The following is a 26,027-nucleotide window of genomic DNA, read 5'->3' as shown; positions in this document are numbered from 1 at the left end:
AAATTTGTAAGTGATACTTGATAAAATTTAGAAAGTCGCTTACGTTCCGTCCTGGAGTCGACCATGAAGAGCTCGGAGTCATGGAGTAGTTATGTGTCATATTGTATGACTACCGACGCAAGCTAAAAAGTTTAGGGGCAATGTTGTCTCAAAACTCACCTACCTGTAACTGATACAGTCACCTGCAATAATATGCTACACAACGAAAGCCGCAAAAATATCTGACACCAACTTATTTGTAGAGCTATAAGAGCGAGTCACATATTTTTGCGCCCTTCGAAGAGTAACATATTATTGGTACTCCAAACCATTCAAAAGTCTAAGGCTGGTTATAAAGTCGCTTACCCTCCTCCGACGGTGATCATGGTGCTATCTCCAGCCATAAAGAGCGTCAGCGCATGATGGGACTTGCCCTCGTCCTCCGCCTTATCCTCCAAGGTCCCCACCCAGGGGTACTTGGCTCGGACGGGATGCAAACTGCAAAATGTAAAAGGTGTGGAACTGACCCGCCGCCGATGGTGATCATCCTGGAGTCGGCGGCCATGAAGAGCTCGGAGCCGTGAGCGACGGTCTCCTTGCTGTCGTTGCTGCACCCGACCCACGGGTACTTGGCGCGCTCCGGGTAAAGGCTGCAAGCGTGCGAGCGTCCAGAGACGTGATGACACCACAACGATTAGAAGCCGTAAGGTTTGGGTGTGGCGAGGAGATTAGATTATGATTAATTTTTTTAAACCAATTTTTGAACTTCTTAAGCAATAAAATGTTGTAATGTTTTTAATGTTTACGAGAGTTATATTTATTCATTTAAAGTTATTCTAAATTCTAAAGCAACGAGTGATGTTAAAAATTCTCTAGAAATATTCATAGGAAATTTGGACGATTGATTAGGAATCTGACTTGTCGAATATCTTTAAAATTATGTAGTTGTGTTCTTCTTACTAATGCGTTTAGGATCTTAAACACTCAATTAATTTTGTAACATTTTTATCAATTTAGAATACCAGCTTGGAACTATTCAGTTAGGTCCAGGCCTATGTCCTCTATCGAATAAGAATTCACTGAAGAATAATGTTGAATTAATGTTGTTGTTTATTTGTTGCTGCTATTATTGATACTTTATGCTGTTCATACTTTTTTAAACCCAAAATCGTCTTCTAATAGTTGTAAAAATGTAATTTGTGAAAAATGTCAATCACGTCTCTTGAAAAAATGGAGTTGTTATGTACAGGATATAGGAGAATGCAGCAATAACGGCTCGGCCACGATATTGCGCGACTGGCGACGGCGGCGGCGGCAACCATACGTGGGAACGAAAGGTCCGATCGCTGTGTCTCGCTGCAACCTATGGTTATCGCCGCCGCCGTCGCGTCGCGCAATGTCGTGACCGAGCCGTATCGCAGAGCGGATTGCGCAGCGGAAGTTGAAAAGGAACGTTATTTAATCAATGAATGTTAAAATCAGAAAAATTCTATTGAAAAGTAATTGGCAAGAAATTAAACTTAACTTTGGAACTGTGTACACGGTTTATTACAACGATTCTAATGACGATATTAGTTCTAAGGACACTTCATGCATCTATTTGGAAATAGTGTGAAATTCCGATCCTCCAACTATGTGCCAATCTTCTGTGGCATGACAAAACACTGTGAGCTTGAGAGTTTAAATTCCGCAAACAAAACTTAAGATGGAGCATTCCCAATTTGAAATTTGAAATATTTTTCGATTATAAAAAGAACATAAATTAAGTAATTCCTTTTTATTAAAAACGGCAATTTTTTTTCTTAAATGTCTACTGAGCACATTCAAGTATGTTTCTCAAATCAACGTCTTGTCTTGCCATAACATTAGACATGCATGCAAAAGAGAATAATTAAGATACATCTTTTCATGTACACAGTTCCATTAAAAAATAAACTTAAATACAAGAACTACTACAAAATCTAAACGTGAAACTATGACATAGAATGATTACCTACTACTGAAACCAAAGAGTGATTCATAGTAGAAAAGGTGTAAACTACGAAAACTTCGTGCGTCGAACTTGACAGTTTAAGTACATAGATGTCGCTGTACGGCATACATTATGCGGTAAACAAGTTTGAAGTTCGACAATGGGGTTGGCAACTGTCAAAGGTTTGCATAGATGGCGCCATCATAGCTTGCCCCTTTTTCTATGAGATTTGGCTTAAAGAGCTGGCATCCAGGGCATTAAAAAAACAAAAATTTGACACAATTCTAGGGATTGACAGGGCAAGCTATGATGGCGCCATCTGCTTAATACTTCGACCGGCCAGCCCCATTCAGTTACCACAAAACTAGCGCCGTAAAGTTCCAGCTGGTTCGGCTGTCAAATTCAAGGCAACGATTATTTTTAATAACAAAACGCGTCACCCACTTTTTTAAAGTCGCAAATCGCATGACATGTTTCACGCCATAACGAGCAGCTTCAACAGGAGCAACTTTCAACTTAAAAAAACGTGTGTGGCCCGTTTTAATGTATTTACCACGATTTTTTCCTACAATCAATCACTCTTTGAGTGAAACTAATGACAGGACATGCAAAGCGGTGCAGCGAAAGGAAGTGTGCCTGCAGCGTTCACCCGAAGTACCGATGTACCCGTTACTTACTGACAGTTTGACATTTGACAGTCGCCCAGTTTGCGGTGGGCGGCTTAGACTCCAAGATAATCACCGACACGTTTCAATAAGATCTCATTGCAAAATTTGGAAAAAAAATAAAAGCGCATTATATTTATTTTTGGTGCAACAGTAAAATTAAGTTTACATTTTTTTATTTACTATCGGAAGGATTGTTATAGTGACATTTACCTTGTGGTAAACGAGATATAAAGCGTTCTACAATTTTAGACAACAATTATTAAAATAATCATATGATTATTTGAGAGTTTCGAGGGTTTAAATAATCTTACATTAATGCGCTACATTAAAACGAGATCATATTGAAATTATTCATATTAAATTTGTACATATTAGTCAAATCAAAACCACATATTGAACACAATCAATTTGCAAACCAAACATTTTCAAAACATCCAAGAAATGTGTATATTATTTCGTAGTTCGAAAGTTTCAAAAGTCTCAAACTGGTACGTTCCAAACAGTAGGAAAGCGAGAGAATAGTTGAGATTAGTATATGCAAAGCTACTACTATAAATTCCGTACACGGCGGGAAGAAGTTGGTAACTGGCGGGAAAAAATTGAAGAAATTTGAACCTTATGTGATTTTATTTTAAGTTCAAATTTTTTCAATAAAATATCTCGAATTATCAACTTCTCCCCGCCGTGTGCCGTGTTATTCGTGCAGTTGACACTAGACTAGCACAATCTTTTGTTTTTATATCCAACTTACTAGATTGACAATTCGGTTGCCCCAATTTGTTCGACCGATCTGTCATTAGTAAGGACGCTAAACACGAAAAAACTCGTAGTCGCCATCAGATATATTGGAGCGGCCAATATGCTCAAAAACATCTGAACAAGCACTTTAACGCCTTGACAATAGATGTTTGTGAGCGCCTTTGGCTGCTCCGATATATCTGAGGGTGACTGTACATTGTCCCGCTATTTCCTATCTCTATCGCACGCGCGTAATTATATCGCTGTCCCTCCCATGATGCCGGTCAATGCCACTGTGCGAGCGGGTCAGCAATATTTATGCGCATGCCATAGAGATACGACATGGGGGGTTAATGTACGAAATTATTTGTGCTCTGTGTCCTTACTTTAGCACAATATCGGCACAAAACCAGAACAATTAGGTATTAAATTGGCCAATCGAACTGTCAATTTAGTATCTGGGATATAAAAAACAGAGCTGAGAATATTGAGACATGTAAGTTGCGCATAATATTGTAGCCGCTTTGAAGTAGATGGCGCTCCATGGCACCGTACACAAAACTATACTCTGGCAAACCCACTTAGTCAGTAGGAAAAGTCGCGAATTTCTAATCTCCTGTGGAAGGACAACGCTTCGCGCCTACATTTTTAATTTACACTTCTACTGGCGGAAATGGCTTGCCAAACTTTACTTCATTTGTAAAGTTTGCGGATGCAATGTATTGCAGAATTTACGCGTCTCAATATTCCCTTGTCTATGACACTAGCTAGAACTCCCACGACTGTATTTATAGAGCTCTAGGTTGTTATTGAAATGTGCCGTTTCAACTCATGCCTTAACACGGTACACAATGTAAACAAATATTTTACGGTAGGGAATCACAGAATGTAATTACGAACGATATCTGGTACGTGCAAATGTTCCTTTTATTTCATCGATTTTGGGCGTAACATTTTCACTATCTGTTGTACCAGTAAAGTTTCTAATAAAAAATATTACATTCTGTAATACTCTATCAGTTTATATATCATCACTATCACACAAAGTACGAGACACAATTGGTTAATTTCTTGCAAAACATTCTGAAACTGCCGCATTCTTAGTATGGTTTCATGTAAATTAAGACACAGAAAAGGGACCTATCGGTGCGAATGTGTGAGGTCGCCTTTACTGCTAACCGCACTAATAAAAAAAACCTAAGCATGTATTAATACCATGTTCTTACGAAAGAAAACTTAATTAGAGTTAGACCAAGACAAGTCTGCAACGATTTTGATAGCACACGCAGTGCAAGTGTTATTTTAAGTGTCAAACTTCTATGTAATTATGAAGTATAAATAACACTTGCACTGCGTGTGCTATCAAAATCGTTGCAAACTGCTTGGTCTAACTCTAAACATAGATGTTCTAGCATTTATTTGTCATATGGGTTTCGGCATATTTTTAGTGCTCCGTACAAAACCTAGTTCACGGAGCGCTTATGGGACCACTTCGGTCTTTCAAATCGGTTAAACGCGTTTTTCTCAGAGCCCTTTTGACATACCTACATACTACATAGTAACCTAAAATTTTGCCAAAATTTACAAAGTGTAGTTTTACTAAGAGTGCGCAGTCTCAACACGTGCATTGCAAACTGGACCTTACGTCGTATAGACAAGGTTGGTTGTTACCTGAAGAGGAATGTCTCGCCGGTGCCGAAGTACGCCTGCCGGTTGCCGCGCTCGTCCTTCTGGTTGCGCTCGAACCACCGCGTCGAGCAGTACGCGCCGAACACCTGCAAATTATTACGTAGGTATTAGGAAAAAACTACGTCATAACAAAGCAACACTTTAAACTTTCGCGTTTTGTACACATATTTAATGATATGAACGGGTCTACCGCGATATAATTATGCGCATGCACGTGTCTCACGCGCACGTAGAACGTGGTCAGCGAGCAGCCGTGCTCCTCCGTCGTGTACATAATACCCACCTCGTTGTTGCACGTCTTGATCATGAGCAGCGTGGGCTCGTGGTGCTCAACGCGCACGTAGAACGTGGTCAGCGAGCAGCCGTGCTCCTCCGTCGTGTACATAATACCCACCTCGTTGTTGCACGTCTTGATCATGAGCAGCGTGGGCTCGTGGTGCTCAACGCGCACGTAGAACGTGGTCAGCGAGCAGCCGTGCTCCTCCGTCGTGTACATAATACCCACCTCGTTGTTGCACGTCTTGATCATGAGCAGCGTGGGCTCGTGGTGCTCAACGCGCACGTAGAACGTGGTCAGCGAGCAGCCGTGCTCCTCCGTCGTGTACATAATACCCACCTCGTTGTTGCACGTCTTGATCATGAGCAGCGTGGGCTCGTGGTGCTCAACGCGCACGTAGAACGTGGTCAGCGAGCAGCCGTGCTCCTCCGTCGTGTACATAATACCCACCTCGTTGTTGCACGTCTTGATCATGAGCAGCGTGGGCTCGTGGTGCTCAACGCGCACGTAGAACGTGGTCAGCGAGCAGCCGTGCTCCTCCGTCGTGTACATAATACCCACCTCGTTGTTGCACGTCTTGATCATGAGCAGCGTGGGCTCGTGGTGCTCAACGCGCACGTAGAACGTGGTCAGCGAGCAGCCGTGCTCCTCCGTCGTGTACATAATACCCACCTCGTTGTTGCACGTCTTGATCATGAGCAGCGTGGGCTCGTGGTGCTCAACGCGCACGTAGAACGTGGTCAGCGAGCAGCCGTGCTCCTCCGTCGTGTACATAATACCCACCTCGTTGTTGCACGTCTTGATCATGAGCAGCGTGGGCTCGTGGTGCTCAACGCGCACGTAGAACGTGGTCAGCGAGCAGCCGTGCTCCTCCGTCGTGTACAACAGCACGGGCTGGTACATCGTGATGCGGACCGGCAGCCACGACCATAGCGTGAACAGCTGGAAAACGAAATGGCGGTTCAAGATAAAGTAAACTTAATTTCGATTGGTGTACTGCCGTCCCAATGGTTGCTACTATAGTCTGACAAACCAATTTGTCAGTAGAAAAAGCCGCGAAATCCATTATTTATATGGGATTCAATTAACCCTACGCACTTACTTTATTCTACTGACAATATAGTCCAAACTATATCTATTTTACCGCTGGGACGTCAGTAGAACCATGATTTGTAAATTTCACACAAGAATTGAAAGCGAATTCTGGCCCGTCTCAATAGCCAGGATTCCGATCACTCAGTTAATATGAGGTATGCTGATGATTCTTACTTTGTTCATTTCTGAAATGATAAGTGTTGCAAGCTTTAGGGTTCCCCCACATATGTCGACGCAGAATCGGCAAAATCCGATAGGAAAAAGCTGTATCTGCGCAATAAGAGCGAAACTGTCGTCGTTCGGCTCGGCTCGCATCGGCCGGCGCCAGCCGTCGCGTCGACGGCTTTTTCGCTCTTATTGCGCGGACATAAAGCTTTTTGCTATCGAATTTTGCCGAATGCGCGTCGATATATCTGGGGAGACCCTTAGTGTGAACGCAATTTGATCATGTAAATTAGTAAAATTATATAAGAGTAAGTTTACCTGCAAAACTTATCATGAAAACTCTTACCTGATATTTTTTTAAACAAACAAAGTATAGTTAGTTTAGCAAACAACTCTTATGTGAAATCTACGCAAAATAACACACTAAAAAACTTATGGTTGATTTGAGCTCATTAGATCTAATGTTGTGATACTATTTGGTGCAAAGCGATGGATAGACTGATTCATCTTCTGGTCTATCGAAGTGTTTTCGTGCTTATAATGAACATGGGCATTTTTTTTTTACCTACTTGTTGCGTACTGTGTAAAGCCCCAGATTTTATTAAGACACGATGATGTTTTATGATTAACAAATGCTATTTAAAGCAGAATTTACCTTATTAACATTTCAATTTAGTAGGTACTCTAATTAAGTCATAAGTCGTTGCATATTATAGTTGAATTATCGAGAAGATGGAATTGCATTTGTAGTGGTTGTATGCTGATAGTACAAGAAAATAGAAAATTCAAATATAGAATGCCTGTAAACAAACAATACTACTACATATGCAATTCCACGCTCTCGATGATTCAACTATAATACTAAATTCATATCATAAGTTTTTAATGTGTCAATACCAACACATCTAAAATGACGTAAAATTAAACAAAAATATATTGTTTTAATAGGTAATGTTTCTAATAACAATAACATTGTTTCTAAGTTTCTAAGACATCCACAGAGCTACTTAGAAATAGAATTCAAGAATAAAATATAAAAACACTTAACATTGACGTTAGTTGTGTCGAATTAGTAAACAGCTACGGGTGCTCAGTGCTATGTGCACATTCGGACGCAACAACTACTTATACTTATATAAACACTTATAACCAAACTTCAATTTTTAATACTGAGGTAAGGTTTATAAAAAACCATGCCACATGGTGAAAATAAAGTTCGTTATGAGAATCGTATGTGGTATGGTTCATGACAAATAAAACAATGACATAAATTACAATGCATGCAACGTAAAAGGTTGACACAGACAAAACACGATCTAACATTAAAAAGCTTAACTAAAAAGTACACAATACAGGTGAAATCTAATAAAATATCTACAGCTCCGGCTCAACATAAAATTGACCTACGACTTACAGCACTCTCCGTTAAGCCCTGTTTAGAACTTAATTTATCGGCGACAAAAAGTTTTCACTCACTAATTTCCAGTTTTGACGAAAATTAGACAATCTGACCTTACCTTACCAATTTCCCTGAGTTTAATAAAAATAATGATCATGGTTTAGGAAGAATCACGTGATCACACCCCTAATTATTACGACCTTTTTAATACATTGTCCATTAATTAAAGCCGCTTTTAGTTTTTAGAAGATATCTATTGCCATGGCATAATCTTTTTGTTTTCAGAAGACATTATTGCCATGGTATAATCATTTAGTTTTTATAAGACCTCTACATTCACATTATTTATGACGATTTAGTCTACCAATCTGTCTGCCTGCTTCCCTTCTTCAATAATACGAGACAATATTAGTACACGATTGCGACACCTTGATTTAATGTTACAAGTGCTACCTCTGCCCCGTTGCAACTACGACCACCACTAACTACGCCCATAAGATAGTGTCGGCAAACCTTCTGTCTCAGATCTGAAGAGTGCTGTTTCTGATCCGCGAACACCGCGTTAGGGAATGGGAACCACAGGGCCAAATGGGAGGAACGCGGGCTCTGCGAAAATGTGGCAAAAAAATGCTTCACTCGATGCTTGTCTGCTGTGTTTGGGAGTGTTTTTGGCGCGCAGACATGAACGTAAACGGAAGTTGACATGAAGAGCAATAAAATCGGTATACTGTATAAAGTCTAGTATTCTTCTTTTATTGTTCCGAATTGTAAGTTCTTGAATATCACAAAGGCGAAAGGATTGAAAGATTTATAATCCGCGTCTCACCGGTCTAAATTTGGCCGCCAAAATGATTTTAAATTGCATTATTAAGTAATTTAAGGTGCAATTTAGAGCAAACGCCTTCGTGAAATACATGAACAATAGGAATGAGGTATCAGGGAAACTACCATCCTCGAATGGGTCCATGGTCGATGGAGATATGCATGAGCGTATCGCCAAATAAACTTGCAGCTAAAAATGACTATTTTAAATACTGTACACACATCGAACATCCACGTAAACACGGATCAAACAGCATTAAAAGAGCCACCATGCAACGCTAGCTTACAATAAATACCTAAGCGAAATATTATATCGACGACATCGTAGTGGCAAAATAATAATAAAATAATATAGACACCTAGTGGAAAGCGGTGCATCTAAAACACGTTTGGTCGCTGCGACGCGGCCGGGTGACTTAGGTTATCTTACTTCACTCTGGTCGGATATCTGCGACTTGAGCGCTTGTATGGGGAACACGCCCATGGACAGGGCGCGCGGGCCCGGCGAGTGCGAGCCCTAACGGGAAAAAACTGTTAGCACTCACACAACATGCCGCGTGGCGTTAGTAGCGAGCGGCCGGTACCGCTGTGACACGCGCATGCCTATTCTTGAAATGGGATCTTACACACTGAAACACTGAATCCCACATTCAAAGCGAATGAGATGATTTATTAGATTCGGTCGCGTTCCATGATTGTTATAGGGCTGAATGATCACATCGATAACACTATGATATCATTCGCGACTCGCTACACTGACCGAACATAACATAACGTTGTGATCGAGAAAACAAGGGGAAAAGTAACAGGTATCTTACAGACTAGACGTGAGAGAATGTCTCCGGTCGGTCCGCGGGGGACTTCAGAAGTGGGATCCACATAAGGAAATCGACATTAGTCTTGTTAAATCTTAATAATTATGACGGAATGAGAAAGAAAAGCGAAAGCCACGCCTAATGTCGTCGTGTACGATACCATTTGTTTGCACGCTTCCTCAGACATTCTCTGCAAATCAAGTAAACACCGGTATACATCATTATATATAATATTTGTATGCCGTGTGGTGCGTGTGTTGTTAGAACATCGTTGTGTCTGTTATACATCTACCCAACATTTAGTTGTCAAAAACCTAAATCGAAATCACAAAGTTCTTTGTATAGAGTTGCTTGAGTAGTCATCAATAAATATTAACAAGTAGTTTTTAACATTAAAATATAAATACCGGTTTAACATACGTGGTCAATATAGCTCTCATACCCGAGAAGACTTGCCTAAAAATGTCGCGGTCTTACGTCCACATGTAGGTACCTATATCGCACGTCAGTTAAAACCGACATTTATAATTTAATGTTAGAATAACCATAGACAAAAAATATCAAAAACGTTTGTTAAACAAATAATCTTCTTTCTTCAGTCGTTTTCCAACTAAATTGACGACGACGTTTATCCCCATACATTTTTGATTGTAAAACGTTAACCCACAAGGTTTTACTATTGTCCCTCTCCCCCCGTATATGACATCAAATTCACCTGGAAGAACTAACAAACATCTGACGTCTTTAATTTGTCTATGGCATAACTATAAGTCATTGATTCTGTAGCCAGCGGTACTCACCTCACGTATAGTCAGGGTGTGCGACATCATCTGTATATTGACCTGGCTCTGGCTGGTGGGCAGGTTGTCGGAGGAGCGCGAGCGCACGAGCCGCGAGCCCGTGATCACCTGCTTAGACTTTAGCGTCATCTCCGTCTTTATGAACACTCGGGATATGTACTGTGAACTGTGGATAAAACAAATACAGAAGTTAGTAAAGACTTCTGTTAACCTGGAATTTTGCGGTTAAATTCATGAAGGCTATTCAATAAAAATCTAAGAGAAAATTGCTGCCGTTAACATTAAAATATAAACCTTTAATTGTCAAATAATGTCTAATTTCCATTACTTAGTCCACGTATCTCAGGAGTAGTAGGTTACCTACCTTCCACTTAAGAACTTTGCATGTGTAAGTATGAATATGATCAAGATACGATCAGATTGTGACCAACTGCCAATCAGATTGTGTGTTAACTGAAGAACGACATCTTGTTCAATCAGATCTCGAGGGGCGCGTGCTTGGCGTGACTTCTGGTTCATTGAGTGCTAGTACCTACTATTAGACGTGACTTAGTTAATGCTGCACAATATCTTTATTCATGGAAGATTTTCCTAATATCAATGTAAACACAAATAGGTATCCGATTTTAGTAATGATAATCAATTACGTCACTATTCAAGAGTGGTGATATCTACTTAACTAAATAGAGAGATACTCGTATTGTGACAGGCAGTAGGCCCTAATCTAATACTAAACGCAGTCCGTAGCAGTTTCATCAGCGAGGCGGGCATGTCTCTACAAAACTTGTCGATCACTTGATATACGCGGATTTTGGTCACCTCGGAACTGTCCCTAGTGTCCGATATCAGAAGTGGGATCTCACCTTAAAGCCCTAATACTAAACGCGGTCCGCAGCAGCTTCGTCGGCGACGCCGGCATGTTTCTGCAGAACTTGTCGATGGCGTGGTCGACGCCATTTTTGGTCGCCTCGGCGTACCAGTCCGAGCTCTGGTTCGTTGAGTGCTTGTGGAATAGGATCAAGATCGCTAGCGCCACCCTGTAGAACACCTGGGGAAGGAGAAATATTTTGTAAGTTTTCTGCAGTTAATGTGGGTACAAGTAGAACGGACGCCTGCGGTTTCTTTTTATAAATTACGAAAATTTCTGGTGTATTTTACTTACACGAGTGGTAATAAAGCAAAATAAGGCATAAATATGGCAGGCACCATCCATACCCGCCATATTTGAAAATTTTGTCGTGAGTAATAATTGGTACCGACTCAATGTTGAAACCGGGAATTATTGGGTTATTTTTAAATCTCAGATTCTATAAGCATAAAACACACAAATGTATGTTATTTAATCCACTTTATTCTTCATAAATAAAGGTTTTAAAGTAAAATAGCGGAATGCATACATACATACATATAATCACGCCTATTTCCCGGAGGGGTAGGCAGAGACCACGGATTTCCACTTGCTACGATCCTGACATACCTCTTTCGCTTCCTTCACTTTCATAACATTCCCCGATCTGATCAGAGAAAGTCCGCCGAGGTCTACCTCTTCCAACTCCCACTTCCATTTCTCCCTTATACACTCTCTTTGTTAGCCTTCTTTCACTCATTCTTTCCACATGTCCAAACCATCTCAACATACCTTTCTCAATTTTTGTCACTACATCTACATTCAGTCCACACTTTTCCCTTATCACACTGTTCCTAATTCTATCTTGCAATCTCACACCACACACACTTCAATAACGGAATGTTAAATCAATATCAACAAAAGCATACAAATCTAAGTATTTATAAGTGCGAGTAGATAGTGTATTGTAAGAATAACACCAGACAGAGTAGAGTAGGACAGTATTTACCTACATTTTGAGATATAATCTTTCAGACGAACATTGAAAAATAATTAAAACCTTGAACTTTACAGTTAATCGTAGTTAATCTTACACATAAATCAAAATGGATGCATAAATAAAAGAGAATTTAATTGTTACTGTTATTGTGAATTTAATGATTTTAATGTATCCGGGTCTACACAGGAAGTTAATATTTTATTACTATATTTCATTAGCAGTAAAACAAGTACGCATAAGTAAGTACAATTAATCGAAACGACATGTTTCTTGATGGCGTGTTCAAGGTTGTTATTGATAGCACGATGACAATTAACTAGGCGTAATAAATAAAATATGGCTAAAAGCAATCAAAATGGGCCACTTTGTAAGAATTTCCATTAAAATGTGAGTACTTACCAGAAAGTGAATGACTAATTTATGAATTGTTGTGGCCGACCTCAACAACTTTACTAAATCAACCAAGATAGAGCAGTAGGCCCTGAACAGGGGCGGCGCAACAGTATTTCACCCGCGAGATGGACTACCCGTCCCTTTTTAATTAACACAGTTAGTAAAAAACGGGTACTGTCGAGCTACTCCTGTGCTAAGCCTACAGGGTAGTGTGGCGTGGCGAGGATCTACGTCTAGAATCTGAAGAGTTTATGGACGTGTAGGCCCGGTGTATCGGGCCGATGGTGCCTGGAAGGCTACCGCGAACCACGAAATTAATAGTTTTGCCTCTCTGTCGCGCTTAGGAATTCGTATGTAAGTGCTACAGAGAGGTTAAACTTCGTTTGTGCTTCGAGGTAGGCCCATTGGTGGTGTTTACCTTGATGCCCTCGTGGAAGAAGCAGTCGAGCACCCTGACGATGTGGGGGAAGGGTAGTGCCGCGAGGATCCACCACTGCCGGTGTGCCGGGCCGATGGGGCCTGGTGGTGTTTACCTTGATGCCCTCGTGGAAGAAGCAGTCCAGCACCCTGACGATGTGGGGGAAGGGTAGCGCCGCGAGGATCCACCACTGCCGGTGTGCCGGGCCGATGTGGCCTGGTGGTGTTTACCTTGATGCCCTCGTGGAAGAAGCAGTCCAGCACCCTGACGAGGTGGGGGAAGGGTAGCGCCGCGAGGATCCACCACTGCTGGTGTGCCGGGCCGATGGGGCCTGGTGGTGTTTACCTTGATGCCCTCGTGGAAGAAGCAGTCCAGCACCCTGACGAGGTGGGGGAAGGGTAGCGCCGCGAGGATCCACCACTGCCAGTCAGCGTAGATCCGCTCCGGGCCGATTGCGCCCGATAGCCTCGAGAGGTGCTGCGCCGCTGACTTCTGCAACCATCGTACATCAAATATTAGAAAAATTAAAATACGTCTTGTTTTTATAAAAAATCTTAACCCCCTTATTCATAAACGCGCGACAAACCTCAATTAGGTAATAATCTGTCATTTTGACTTATGTATTTGTAAGAAAGGGATAAAACATAATTGAACTAATTCAGGCCCGTAAAGTTTTATGAATAAGGGTAAGGATTTTTAAATGAGGTATAAAATACGCAATCTTTGAATGGCGAAGCACCTTTGACTATGGCTCTGCGAGCGGTATACCGCGCCAACCCCCATAATTTTATTAGCTGCAAAACTTCTATACCTATATTTATTGAACCTGCACACACACGAGAATCGGTTGAAAAACGCGACTTGTAGAAGAGATCAATCGAACAGCCGGATATACACGCATTTTAGTCCAAGCTGAAAAGGAGACCTACGTTCTCGCCCGAAGACCTATTCTGACAGTAATTTTATGTTATCAAAAGGTTTATGAATACAAATAATACAATCTGTCAGCTGTCAACAGTACCCATATAACCATTCCAGTCGCAGAATCACAAAGTGGTAACTAAATGTCAGATGTGTCGTAACAGAGTCCACACAATGTGTCTAGAATTGTTTCGAAACAAAGTGTCGTCGCCGTGTCTACACTTTTCCGTAACAAGGTGTCGACACATTTGTGTGCACTTTGCGTGCGGTTTGCGACTAAATCTGACAGCAAATTTGTGACAGCAAATGTCAATATAAAATACCTCTTGAAAACCAAGGTTTGTCAAACTACTATTAGTGTCTCGTGTGCTCGTAATTCTAGTAAGTCATCATGGGCAATGCAAATGATAATAATCGACCGAAACCATATAAACACCCAACACCCGTCAACCTTTTACAGAAAAGTTTTTAAAGAAATTCAATAAGCTACTTAGGTCAGGCAACGAATGCTCCAAAAGTTGTAGAGGGAAATGCTCGGAACACAATTTTTGACTCCGTAACTCGGTTTGACAAGTTAGGAGGTGAACATATCAAAAGTCCCCGGCCGTAGCCCTTGAGCGGGGGGGAGAGAGGGGGCTTTGAAGGTCCCATTTTCCCGTTTTTCGATTATATCTCGGAAACTATGCATCTCAGCGACATGGCCACTTATACAAAATGAAAGTTAATTTAATTTGTTACAAGTTTATTCAATCAATTTTTTCGATATTTTGAATAGTTTTTGAGATATCCGCTCTTGAAAGTTTATTTAGGGCTCTCAATTTTATCTTGATATATCTATATCAGTGAAGGTGCTAGGCCGTGTTTGGTATCGTTTTCGTATAAATCTGGGGTGCTGAATCCATTTAAGATATCACATTGACACCATTCCACAAAATAAAAATAAATCTTTTTAGGGTTCCGTACCTCAAAAGGAAAAAACGGAACCCTTATAGGATCACTCGTGCGTCTGTATGTATGTCCGTCTGAATACACAAAATAGTTCTTTACCTATAGATGACAGGAAAACCTATTAGAAATGTGCAGTCAAACGCGAGTCGGACTTAATGTACGGAACCCTTAACGCGAGTCCGACTCGCACTTGGCCGGTTTTTTTGAAACTCTTCTTGACGCTTAACCGCTGAACCGATTTCGTTGAAATTTGGTATAGAAATAGTTTGCGTCCCGGAACAGGACATAGGATAGATCTTATAACCAAAATCATCTTTTGAAGGTGTGAAAAGTGGCGTAGAAATTTGTACGGGAAATCAATAACCGCTGAACCGATTTATATGAAATTTGGGATGGTCTACATCTTTCATTTAGTTAAAAATGATGAAAAAACATGACTTCAAACCTAAACTTAAACAGTATTAACTTCAAGAAGTCAATTCTGAATTCCCCCCTACACCTCATTTCACACCTTTAAAATAAAAAAAATAAAATAAATATTATAGGACATTTTTACGCAAATTGACTAAGCCCCACGGTAAGCTCAAGAAAGCTTGTGTTGTGGGTACTCAGACAACGATATATATAATATATAAATACTTAAATACATAGAAAACAACCATGACTCAGGAAAAAATATCTGTATCATCATACAAATAAATGCCCTTACCAGGATTCGAACCCGGGACCATCGGCTTCATAGGCAGGGTCACTACCCACTAGGCCAGACCGGTCGTCTTTAAAGGATGATTTTTGAGATAACTTATTATATCCTGTCTCGGGACTCAAAATATATGTGTACCAAATTTAAATTAAAACTGTTCAGCAGTTTAAGCGTGAAGAGGAGTTTAAAAGAAAGTATTTTAATAAGTTTATATGTTTTTACTTCGGAATGGTGTCAATGTGATACCTTAACTAAATTTGGTACTGCGAATTTATACGAAAACGATACCAAACATGGCCTCGTAGCTTTACTGTTGTAGAAGTCAAAATAAAATTGAGAGCCCTAAATTCTTATTACTTGGTCAAACTTGTGTAGAAGGAAAAGGTAAAATAAAAGTCTTCGGCAGGAATATAAGACACAAATATATTTTTTTTTTGCGTTACGATTTCATTCATCAAATATAAACATACCTTGATTATACTATTCTAATGAGATCCTCATAGATAAACAAAAACATTTACTTAAAAAATTACAAGGTCGAAATGTCAAGGAACTTGTGAGAGTAATATGTGAAAAATAAAAACTTATATGACAAAAAAAATCTGGACACAATTTAAGAATCACCCAATTGCGTCGAGGAATCATCTGTATTTTTGCTTGTTTCATTACCTCCTCGCTTCTTTTTTGTCCTTTGTATTCTGTAGCAATTTGTTAGATCTGAAAATAAAGATAACTTGCGTCGTCACGGATGTCGATTTATAGGTTTTAGGGAGTGCAGAATTCGAAAACGATGATCATTTTATAATCCAAGATGGCGGCTACGTATTTTGTCATAAAAGTGGAATCCAAAATAGTCATAATTTTCGAAATCTGCGCCCCCTAAAACCTATAAAACGATATCCATGACGACTTTTATGACATAGTGCATTGCCGCCATTTTGAAATTGAAAATGTTATCATTTTCGAAATCTGCGCCCCCTAAAACCTATAAAACGACATCCATGACGACTTTTATGACATAGTGCATTGCCGCCATTTTTAAATTGAAAATGTTATCATTTTCGAAATCTGCGCCCCCCAAAACCTATAAAACGACACCCATGACGACTTTTATGACATAGTGCATGGCCGCCATTTTGGATTCGAAAATGGTCATCATTTTCGAAAGCGCGGCCCCCTAAAACCTATAAAACGACATACATGACGACTTTTATGACATAGTGCATGGCCGCCATCTTGGAATCCAAAATGGTCATCATTTTCGAAATCTGCGCCCCCTAAAACCTATAAAACGACACCCATGACGACTTTTATGACATAGTGCATGGCCGCCATTTTGGAATCCAAAATGGTTATCATTTTCTAATTCTGCGCCCCCCAAAACCTATAAAACGACACCCATGACGACTTTTATGACATAGTGCATGGCCGCCATTTTGGATTCCAAAATGGTCATCATTTTCGAAAGCGCGGCCCCCTAAAACCTATAAAACGACATACATGACGACTTTTATGACATAGTGCATGGCCGCCATCTTGGAATCCAAAATGGTCATCATTTTCGAAATCTGCGCCCCCTAAAACCTATAAAACGACACCCATGACGACTTTTATGACATAGTGCATGGCCGCCATTTTGGAATCCAAAATGGTTATCATTTTCTAAATCTGCGCCCCCCAAAACCTATAAAACGACACCCATGACGACTTTTATGACATAGTGCATGGCCGCCATTTTGGATTTCAAAATGGTCATCATTTTCTAAATCGGGGTCCCCTAAAACCTATAAAACGACATCCATGACGACTTTTATGACATAGTGCATGGCCGCCATCTTGGAATCCAAAATGGTCATCATTTTCGAAATCTGCGCCCCCTAAAACCTATAAAACGACACCCATGACGACTTTTACGGCATAGTGCATGGCCGCCATTTTGGAATCCAAAATGGTTATCATTTTCTAAATCTGCGCCCCCCAAAACCTATAAAACGACACCCATGACGACTTTTATGACATAGTGCATGGCCGCCATTTTGGATTTCAAAATGGTCATCATTTTCTAAATCGGGGTCCCCTAAAACCTATAAAACGACATCCATGAAGACTTTTATGACATAGTGCATGGCCGCCATCTTGGAATCCAAAATGGTCATCATTTTCGAAATCTGCGCCCCCTAAAACCTATAAAACGACACCCATGACGACTTTTACGGCATAGTGCATGGCCGACATTTTGGAATCCAAAATGGTTATCATTTTCTAAATCTGCGCCCCCCAAAACCTATAAAACGACACCCATGACGACTTTTATGACATAGTGCATGGCCGCCATTTTGGATTTCAAAATGGTCATCATTTTCTAAATCGGGGTTCCCTAAAACCTATAAAACGACATCCATGACGACTTTTATGACATAGTGCATGGCCGCCATCTTGGAATCCAAAATGGTCATCATTTTCGAAATCTGCGCCCCCTAAAACCTATAAAACGACACCCATGACGACTTTTACGGCATAGTGCATGGCCGCCATTTTGGATTCCAAAATGGTTATCATTTTCAAAATTGGGGCCCCCTAAAACGTATAAAACGACATCCATGACGACTTTTATGACACAGTGCATGGCCGCCATCTTGGAATCCAAAATGGTCATCATTTTCGAAATCTGCGCCCCCTAAAACCTATAAAACGACACCCATGACGACTTTTACGGCATAGTGCATGGCCGCCATTTTGGAATCCAAAATGGTTAAAATTTTCTAAATCTGCGCCCCCCAAAACCTATAAAACGACACCCATGACGACTTTTATGACATAGTGCATGGCCGCCATTTTGGATTTCAAAATGGTCATCATTTTCTAAATCGGGGTCCCCTAAAACCTATAAAACGACATCCATGACGACTTTTATGACATAGTGCATGGCCGCCATCTTGGAATCCAAAATGGTCATCATTTTCGAAATCTGCGCCCCCTAAAACCTATAAAACGACACCCATGACGACTTTTACGGCATAGTGCATGGCCGCCATTTTGGATTCCAAAATGGTTATCATTTTCAAAATTGGGGCCCCCTAAAACGTATAAAACGACATCCATGACGACTTTTATGACACAGTGCATGGCCGCCATTTCGGATTCCAAAATGGTCATTATTTTCGAAATCGGCACTCCCTAAAACCTATATATCGACACCCATCTCGACTTTTATGACAAAGTGTTTTGCTACCATCTGCATGCAAGACATTTCTATTATTTTTACGTACAAAAATGGCCCCCTGTCAACTTTCAATCGAGATTTAATCGATAATTTATTCGATTAATATTCAGATTAATTCAATTTCAATCTATGTTAGGTCGACTAAACTAATCGCGATTAAAATTTGAGAATTAACTTTTTTTATTCCATTAATTAGTCGAATAAACAGTTAATCGATCTCCCATCCCACAGCACCCATCCCATCTCCCATCTCATGGCCCATCTCTGACCACGGCATTTTTACACTTTGAGAATATCTGAAAACAAATCAACACAAGGAGCTATTTTGCAAATCCAGTAACATACCAGTAACTTTGTTATTACTTTTGACAGCGCGTGTCATGTGTCAACACAGAGTCGACACAAAGTCGAAACATTGCAACTACTTTGTGACTGCAATATTTCTCAGCCTTAAACCATATTTATACATCATAATTAACAAGTTTCGTAGTATGTAAAGCGTTATTTCTGTTATTTAAGTATAGTATACGCATCGAAGTACTAAAAATGCTTCAAATAATATAGTTATGAACACAGGCACTGAGAAGTAAACAATTTCATTTCCGGCTAAACTAAAACAATGTGGTGGCGCGTTGATTATATTACACTTAGTTTATCAAATCACTCGAGCAGTTTAATTCCCCATAATAATTTAAGTCCTATTGTAATATAAATGCAAACAATATATAATTACGTCTTGTAATCCGTTTTAGAGATGGCGTATTAATGTCACTTATTTTTATTTAAGTATTTTTCCATCTGACAGTTTCCATTTGACAGGAACAAAATGAACGAATGAACGAATGATTTTGGCATAAAGTAGTCGCAAACCCGAAACAATGTGTGCACACGGCGACCACACTTTATGTCACTTTGTGTCATGTGTCGACCCTTCCCCATTTCTGGTAACTGTGTCGACACGGCGACGACTCTGCGACTGGAATTGTGACCGAAACAGACGGTGTCGAAACAAGATGTGTCAACACCGCGTCGTAACGGCGACTGGAAATGGTTGTATGGGTAACATTTCTGGTTGAAGAACCTGGTAAGTAAATAAACTAATTATAGATTTGTTTCCATGTAAGTAATCATTGCAGTTCCCACTCCACTGCGACCTAGAACGAGGTTTCAACCCCCACCGAGTTCAAAGCATATCGATTTGGTCGCGTGCCGTTCACCCGGGTTCATAATTTATAGCATCGCTTACGACTTACAGCACACAATCAAAAGATATTATGTAAGTGGGGTCTACAGGGTGAAAAAACAAAAGATTGTGAGGGAAAACATATTAATGAACAAAAATAACTAAAAGAAGGATTTTTCTTTGAACCATGATAGAAGATTTCATAATAGCATCTATTATTTACAGTATTTACTGTCGACTCAGTTATGTAGAGTCGAAATTGGGGCAATGTTAGCTTAGATGGACTCTATATGTATTTCTCTTCCGAGTTTTTATGATCCATATGTCTAATCCCTAAAATCGACATCTTGATGCCTAAGAGAACAAAAATTAAGTACTTTTATATCAAGCACCCTGTATGCAAGGATAACCCTTGGTCCTTCTGACCAGATACGGTCATATCGCCTCAAGTTATCGTCATATGTGACATGCCTCTAGCCTTTGTTTGAGATTCTAATATACTAGCTCGGTGTAGATGACCTGGAAACAGACTGATGCAATTCAAATCGTTTCTGCACAACAAACGCTCCTAGCGATATTTTTTTGTGCAATGTGTTGGAATTTCTTTGATAAAAACTAAATAATATACATATTTTGAGGAATTCTTTTGATGAGAATATTGTGTAGGTTTTCATTAAAAAGCTTCAGCTGAATTTATTTATACGAAGAACTAATTAATAAATGGTGGCATTAATTTTCCACGGCTAGCATTTGCATAATTTTGTTTGAGTTCCATGCATTAACATACATACGAGTATATTAATGATAATTATATTCAAGAGAAATGGAAATGGGTAGATTTAAATTTTAATATAAATGTAAGTATGTAGGTATTTTTGTTGTTGTTGATTGTGCTGAGCAATAACTTTGTCAAGCTTTGGGTTGGATCTAGTGGTATAGGTACTTGTATAAATATGTATGTAAAAGGGGTTTCACATGTATGACGAGCAAAAGACTTTAGGACCCATTTTAATATACAGGTACTATCTATTACCTGTGTAAGTGTGTATCCTTATGTGACCCGTGTACAAAATGTTTTATTTTCCATTCCATTGTACACAGGTTCCAAATTAGAAAAAATTGATTGTTTTTCAGGAGATATACAGTACTAGCTGTTGCCCGCGACTTCGTCCGCGTTAATCTTGAACATTTTACATATTGAGTACCTATAATTTTCATCGATGCAAACTTTATAATACAAACTTTTAATATAATGTTAATGCCCTTTTACCAAGTTTGAAGTTCCTAGCTTGAAAGCTTGAAAAAAAATGTTTGGTATTCATACAAACTTTCAACTCCTTTTTCACCACGTTAGAGATGAATTTTCAAAAACGCTGAAATTAGTTTTCTTGTAATTTAATTTAATACCTTTTTGCAAAGTCTCAGAATCCTAGCTAAAAATAAAATTTGCACCCCAAGACGAACTTTCATCCCCTTTTTAACCCCCTTAGGGGTTGAATGTCCAAAAACGTTGCAATTTTTTTTGTAATCAGCTATTACGCCTTTCAAAGAAGTTTCTAAAGCATTTGTAATGGATTCAAACTTTCAACCCCTTTTTAACCCTGTTAGGGGATGAATTTTACAAAACGCTGAAATAACTTTTCCTGTATTTTAATAATATCCCCAAATACAGTGAAACCTGGTTAAGTGGGACCTGGATAAGTGAGAAACCTCTATAGTTGGGACTCATGGTGCGGTCCCGACACTCAAGCACCCTTAACTTTAGCACTGAATTACCTCTTTAAGCACTTTAGCACTGAATTACCTCTGTTAGTGAGATAAAACGAACCTCTATAACTGGGATTAGTTGTTGTGATTTTATAGTCACATTTACCTTTGTAATTGAGACAGAGAGTGTATTTTACCTCTTTTACTGAGACTATATTTATAAGATTACATTTTCCTAATTGTTTTTTTAGAATTTTATACGAATTACCTCTGTATCTGAGATAACGTCAATCTATGACCTCTCTAACTTGGATTTATTAATCTATTTCCGTATTCTTACTAACTCTTACTCTATCCACAAATTCCGCATTTGCTTAATTGTGTCTAAACGACTTAAAGTTTCATTTAGTTACTTTATGTAGTTAAAACTATCGAAACGAAAGCTGAAATCTTGATAAGTAACAAGAATAAACAAATTTTCATTTAATATGTTTCTAAGACCCAAATTCCGTATCAAATTTAATTCAAAAATCTATCCTTTGGAAAATCATTCAAAATAAAATCAAAGAAATATTTAAACAGACTTAAAAAATCTTATTACGAAGTTTCAAATTCCTAGCTTAAAATACAACTTTAACCCCATACAAACTTTCATCCCCTTTTTAACCCCCTTAAGGGTTGAATTTCTCAAAATCGCTTCTTATCTCTTGTACACTTTACAAATGTAATCTGGTGTGCAAAATTTCAACTTTCTATCTTTTGTAGTTTCGGCTCTGCGTTGATGAATCAGTCAGTCAGTCAGTCAGGACACTTGCATTTTTATATATATATATAATAAGATAAGAAGATATATAATATATATATAAGATAGATAGATAGATAGATTATACATAACAATAGCGTTACTCACGGCGTGTTTCTTGGCTATCTGCATGACCGTTTTCCACGTGACTTCGTTCAGCAGCTTGGTCTGTGTGATGAACATCTTCTCCTTGGACGCCACCAGAGACGCCATGCAGTGGTAGCATTCCTCCTCTGTAACAACGAACAAGTTCAATAAAATAAAATATTCCTTTAATTCAGGCCTGTGGCCCATAAAAAGTTTTTAGTAACAATGCCTTAGTCTATGTTAGTATACAGAAGGTAATAACAATTAAAATAACAAATGAAAAAATTCATTCATTTTATACAACATAAACCTAGGCCTAGGTAGACCTAGTAAAGGTCGCGGGAGTCCGCTGGATGCGGGTAGCGCAAGACCGGTCATTGTGGCACTCTTTGGGGGAGGCCTATGTCCAGCAGTGGACGTCCTCTGGCTGATATGATGAAGATGATGATGATACAACATTTATACAAGTCCGAGTATTATTTGCCTCCATTTGTCATAAAAATCATTTATTTACATACAATATATATAGTATATACAGTGGTAGTACTAAACGAAATTAATAACTAGCTTAAATCTAAAATAGGCCCTTGAGGCATTGTACCAATGCTGATACGTTGTGCGAGGTAGCCGCCAGCTCTTCGGTCACCAGTTACGTCAACCAGACGCTTCGCGATTTCTGCGAACAACTTATGCGCGCTGGGACCCCATGGACCTAGAGTTTCAACTCCAAATGGTACAAAATGGTACTCTCTACCGAGGCTCTTATATTTGTTACATTTTAGAATTTCATTTTGTTATTTGTCATAAATGGGGCAGTCAAACCTATACGCAAACAGTCAATATTTTATTTTACGATTACGTACATTATCCGATACGATTTTGGGGCGCAGGAATTAGAGACCAGCCATTAAAAAACTAGCTAGAATTAGACCAAGAAAACTCTGCAGAGATTTGGATAGCCCACGCAGTGCAAGTGTTATTTTAAACGCCAAACTTCTATGAAATTATGACGTTCAAATACCACTTGCACAGCGTGGGCTATCAAAATCGCTGCAGACTTTTCTTGGTCTAACTCTAGTTGAAAGTCGATTTGTGGTCTGAGGTTTAATAAAATCATGCATATTTTCCCTCCTCACGTATCAGAATGATATCATAATCAAATTGTACAGGTGAGCCCAGTGGTCTTAAGGAGCCCACAGATTACCAGTTCGCCGGACGATATCAGCCTGTCAGTTGTTCGGAGCTGTCAAATTTTGCGTTTAACTTACAGACAGATATCGTCCGGCGAACTAGTAATCAGTGGGCCCCTTTAGCGTATCTTCATGTGTGCAAGCACGCGCTGATAAAAAGATGAAACTGGTATCAATGGATTTAATTTTACGTTTCTTTGTGAGCCGTTTGTAAATAATTTTAAACTCGTGCAATCATGTCTGGTTACATAATAGATGGTTGTATCGCGAAAGTGAAAACAAGTGCATACGATTAGATCGTATCTAGATCAAACAGAAGCGAATAATAGTCCGACAAAACAAATAACAGAGATAAGTTTCGATGAAATTTTGCGAAAACAGATTTTTGTGAGGTAAAGCGAGGCTATAGGGTTCTATTAAACCCTCATTAAATCTCTGATCAAGATAATATTTGCTATTACAAATACATCACCCATGTTAATCTGTTATAAAAATACTAATATATGGCTTCTGCCCGCGAATTCGTCTTCGTAGAATGATGTAGAATTGATGATGATGATTGATAAAAACTACCCTATGTCCTTTCTCGGGGCCCAAACTAAACCATACCAAATTTTGTCCAAATCGGTTTAGCGGTGTAAGCGTGAAGAGGTAACGGACAGACACACTTTCGCACTTATAATATTAGTTAAAATAGTATGGAAACATGGATACAAAACTAAAATTAATTTCATTAAAAGGCTCTTATAGTTTAATAACAAACTTCGCAGTATATTAAGGCTTACCGACGTAAATACCTAAAGCTTCGTTAATAACTCCGTCGGACACGACCACTATACCCCAGTAATATCTTTATTTTCTGCAACAAAATGTAGCGGGAATTTTGTACCAGCAGCGCAGATAACTGAACTCGAAGATAGGCTACTCAATTATTTGATATTTGCGGGTTTTTAGAGCCGTAAGTAAAGTCATTTCTTCTAAAAGAATATAACCTTCATTTTTGCTCGCAACTGTCGCATGTGAGAACAAGCCTTAGAATAATAGTCTGTAAGTAGTAACATATTGGTCAATTAAATTAATTGGTGGTAGAGTTTGTGCGGAAAGAGAAGAGCGGTGGAATATAAGGGAACCAATACAATCTATGAATCTTCTCTTTCCGCCTATCCTGCCGGAGCACGGACTAACAAAGTGACATAAATATCATATAATGTATAGACAAAGACAGTATGACGTTTATTTTTATTAAGAAATATTAATATACGAAAGCTGCCGTGAATCCGCGCATCAGGACCGAGCAAAATTGTGTTGGAGGTCAAGACTCATTTTGGGTCATCGTCATCGCGCCAGCTATTAAGTAACTGAGTGAACATGTATAGGTACTTCTCATGGTATAACGTACCGTATCTGTCATAGTATCCAGTAATCTGTGACACCGAGCGAGCCAAACTCAGTGTTAATGCAATTTTCCGTTCGCTGTACCGCCCGCGGACTCACTTAACCCTCCAGCGCCGTAATCATATTACAATATCTACGTTTATATGAAAGCTTTGTCTGTAGGTAGGTAGGTGTTACACTTGGCTATTCACAAAGGATATTACCTACCCCCGACAGCGCGTAGCAGAAACCTCATACGATCAAAATTTATAAGAAAATACATCAGCCATGGTGCAAAGAAAATTTCTCATTTATTCTTTGCTCACTCCTCCATATTCCATGCTCAATCATGTTTTGAGGGGTACCTCCAGATTATAAAGTACGTTTAACTCTCAGGAGCATCAGAAACAGAGAGAATGCACGATCTTCTTCTGTCAAATAGGGGGCGCTTTTTTCTCGTCAGATTTCGATATAATTTGGTGGATAAATTAAATGTTACATGTTCCCCATTATGTAGAACATATTAAGCGCAATTTCACCGAATATCCTTAAATAAACTCCATCTGAATTACGAAAATGTATGGCATTTTCGTAACTAAGTAGCTCTTCAAACCAGCTAAATTTGATCCAAATGTAACGAAAAATCAATTCAGCGTACCCCTCTCAACCCCCCAAATTTCCCCCTAAAATAAGAAATAAGCGGTTTTGACTTACCAAATTTTAGATATTTTAGGTATTACGTGAATAAAATTTTGTACGGAACACTAAAAATCGATAATTATTAATAATAGGCCCATATATCGGTTTTGTTA

The 26,027-nt window shown here is 39.3% G+C and overlaps 1 protein-coding gene across 3 annotated transcripts in view; it reads right to left on the bottom strand.

Annotated features, from left to right (window-relative positions):
- LOC134790917 (GTPase-activating protein skywalker) overlaps positions 1-26,027 on the bottom strand; it is a 125,184-nt gene that overhangs the window by 2,135 nt on the left and 97,022 nt on the right. The window contains exons 5-12 of one of the 3 annotated variants that reach the window (XM_063761921.1): positions 22,673-22,797; positions 13,423-13,569; positions 11,283-11,467; positions 10,420-10,585; positions 8,496-8,588; positions 5,330-6,265; positions 5,029-5,132; positions 507-629 (exon numbers count right to left, since the gene is read on the bottom strand). In XM_063761921.1, the coding sequence (XP_063617991.1) occupies positions 507-629; positions 5,029-5,132; positions 5,330-6,265; positions 8,496-8,588; positions 10,420-10,585; positions 11,283-11,467; positions 13,423-13,569; positions 22,673-22,797 (1,879 nt within the window). Of the gene's footprint in view, positions 1-345; positions 478-506; positions 630-5,028; positions 5,133-5,329; positions 6,266-8,495; positions 8,589-9,779; positions 9,810-10,419; positions 10,586-11,282; positions 11,468-13,422; positions 13,570-22,672; positions 22,798-26,027 lie in introns of all 3 variants that reach the window. The other 2 variants (XM_063761922.1, XM_063761920.1) reach the window with 2 other exon arrangements.

This window comes from Cydia splendana, chromosome 5 (assembly GCF_910591565.1).
Source record: "Cydia splendana chromosome 5, ilCydSple1.2, whole genome shotgun sequence".
Lineage (NCBI taxonomy): Eukaryota > Metazoa > Arthropoda > Insecta > Lepidoptera > Tortricidae > Cydia > Cydia splendana.
This window is presented reverse-complemented; position numbering and strand designations above follow the sequence as displayed.